The 2182-nt window shown below is 51.6% G+C and overlaps 1 protein-coding gene and 1 pseudogene across 1 annotated transcript; both read right to left on the bottom strand.

Annotated features, from left to right (window-relative positions):
* Positions 1 to 705: 705 nt before the first annotated feature.
* On the bottom strand, positions 706 to 1534 carry LOC121446297 (annotated as a pseudogene).
* Positions 1535 to 1632: 98 nt separating this feature from the next.
* Positions 1633 to 1861, bottom strand: LOC121446298 (thioredoxin-like protein 4A). Its single transcript, XM_041648830.1, has one exon. It carries the CDS (start codon positions 1822 to 1824, stop codon positions 1633 to 1635), a length of 192 nt encoding a protein of 63 aa, XP_041504764.1. The 5' UTR covers positions 1825 to 1861.
* Between the last annotated feature and the right edge of the window lie 321 nt (positions 1862 to 2182).

Raw genomic sequence — 2182 nt, 5'->3', positions numbered from 1 at the left:
TCAGTATTGCTATAGGATAGGGTCATTTCAGGTTCCCTATCCTCAGCTGCCCAAGGAACTAACTGGGGACCTCGGCTTGGGCATCTGGGAGCCACTCTAGGTTCAAGTATCTTGCCAACCCTAAGGTGGCTCCCTTAACTAAGAATTGTGCTTCCGTGCTCCCCTATCCAACCTTCCTTTATCCCAATCATCCTTTTTCCCCAAGTTCCCCCCATCCTCCCCTTCTCCCTTTTTTTCCCTTTTTAATATTTTTATTGGGGGGGGGGGTCAGAGATTACAATTTGAATTCTGCTTGTCCTTTACTTAAGATCTACAAATTCTGCTTGTGCAGAAGTCCAACACCTATCTCCTCCCACCAAAAGGGAACAGTCTTCTTCAAAGAGGGAGGGCAGGGCATGGGCAGTTTCCATAGAAGGCAAGAGTAGGTAACTTCCACCAGACAGAGGCAGAGGGCATAAGGACAACCGATGGTCCTGCTTATTCAAAAATGAAAACCCAAATAATGGCAAACGCTGAAAGCTGGGGAGTTTCCTGAGTTATCACCACTTCCTGTTTGGCATTCTAGGCAAAACCCTACAGCATACACACAATCAGTACAGGACAACTGCAGACCGAATACAGCAGCCGGCAGCATGGGAGAAGCCAAGGATGGTGCTGCCATGGCAGTCCTCAAAGTTCCTTGGCTCCTGCACAGCAGCTTGTGTCCTGGAGTGCCTTCATGATTAGGCTATGTGGAAAGCTGCTGCTAAGCGCTGACAGTGAGAAGCCATTTGGGTCACTTGGGTGACTCCAGAGTAGATACTGCAGAGCAGAGCCAGGGTTCCCAAGAAAACTGTGGCTAAAATGCAAGAATCTACAATGCTTGAGCGGGCTCTAGGAGGTGGAATCCAAGTCTTGCAAGCTGTCTTGAACATCAGCGCTGTCTTTGCTGTCACTGCCACTGTCATCTCCAGACAAGTTCTGCTGACAGGCCTCTTCAGAACCAGGAAGTGTGCTGCCCTGATTCTCCTTGGAACCCAGAACCACGTATCTGCCCTTCTTCAGCACCAGCTGCCGTCTCAGCTCCTCCGCCATCTGGGAGAGGTCTCGTTTCATGGCGTATGCATCTTCTCCATCTGCATAGTACTTGGGCTCCACCTCACTAACCTGGAAGTTCAGGGTGTTGGAATAAAGGTGCAGGGCCGCCCTGTTGCTCTTCCTCACATGCAGGGATACATACTTGGCACTGAAGTTCTCGATCATGGCCCCGTGAGGCCTGGTCCATCAGCTTCTGGGCCAGGCCGAGGCGCCGGTAGGAACGTTTCACAGCCAGTGAGGTGATGTGTCCATGAGGGACATCATCGGGGTCCTCCTCCATCTTGGCCAGTACATAACCCACGATCTTGCCATCCTCATCCTCAGCAATGAAGGAGAGCTGGGGCCAAGAGAGGCAGTGGTAGAAGTAGTACTTCATCTGGTAGTTCTCGGGCAGGCACAGCAGGTTGCAGTGCTGCATGTTCATCAGATCATCGGGCCAAGCACGGCGGATGTTCATATTGGCAGCAGATAGGCCTGTCAGGCTCGAGAACCACAGAGGATGCCAGGAGCACAAGCGACACCAACACCGTTTGCTTTAAAACAGCTGGGATATCTTCACACAAGATGAGAAAGATCTCCCACTATCTTCCATTTCTTTTCGGCGATGCTGTACAGAACCTCGTCCATCTTCATGCAAGTGGGGTCCCAGTCGTGTGCGAAACGAATGACGACCACGCGGTCCTCCTCCGACAGGATGGCCTGGTCTACCTGCCAGCCACTGTGCAGATGCGGGAGCATGTATGACATCTTGAGCGGGCCTGCGCTGCCGGAAGCCGCGAGCTGCCTCGTGAGAGCCCACGGCCCCACCGCCGGCGACTCCTCGCAGCCTCCCCTTCTCCCTTTTCTCTCCCCATCTCCCCTTACCCCCATCCCACCCCACCCCCAAGATCTCAATTTTCTCCCCGGCACTTTTGTCTACTTCCCATAGCCAAGAGGATAACTATATGTTTTTCCTTTGGTTCACCTTCTTACTTAGCTTCTTTAGGTTCATCAATTGTAGACTCCGTGACCCTTATTTATGGCTAGAAACCAATTCTGAGTGAGTACATCCCATGTTCAGCTTTTTGGGTCTGAGTTACCTCACTCAGTATAGTGTTTTCTATTT

The sequence above is a fragment of the Microtus oregoni genome, unplaced genomic scaffold (assembly GCF_018167655.1).
Source record: "Microtus oregoni isolate MIOR12 unplaced genomic scaffold, Mior012 000003F_ref0000135, whole genome shotgun sequence".
Lineage (NCBI taxonomy): Eukaryota > Metazoa > Chordata > Mammalia > Rodentia > Cricetidae > Microtus > Microtus oregoni.
Note: the sequence above shows the minus strand (reverse complement) of the source record. Positions and strands in the feature narration are given on the sequence as shown.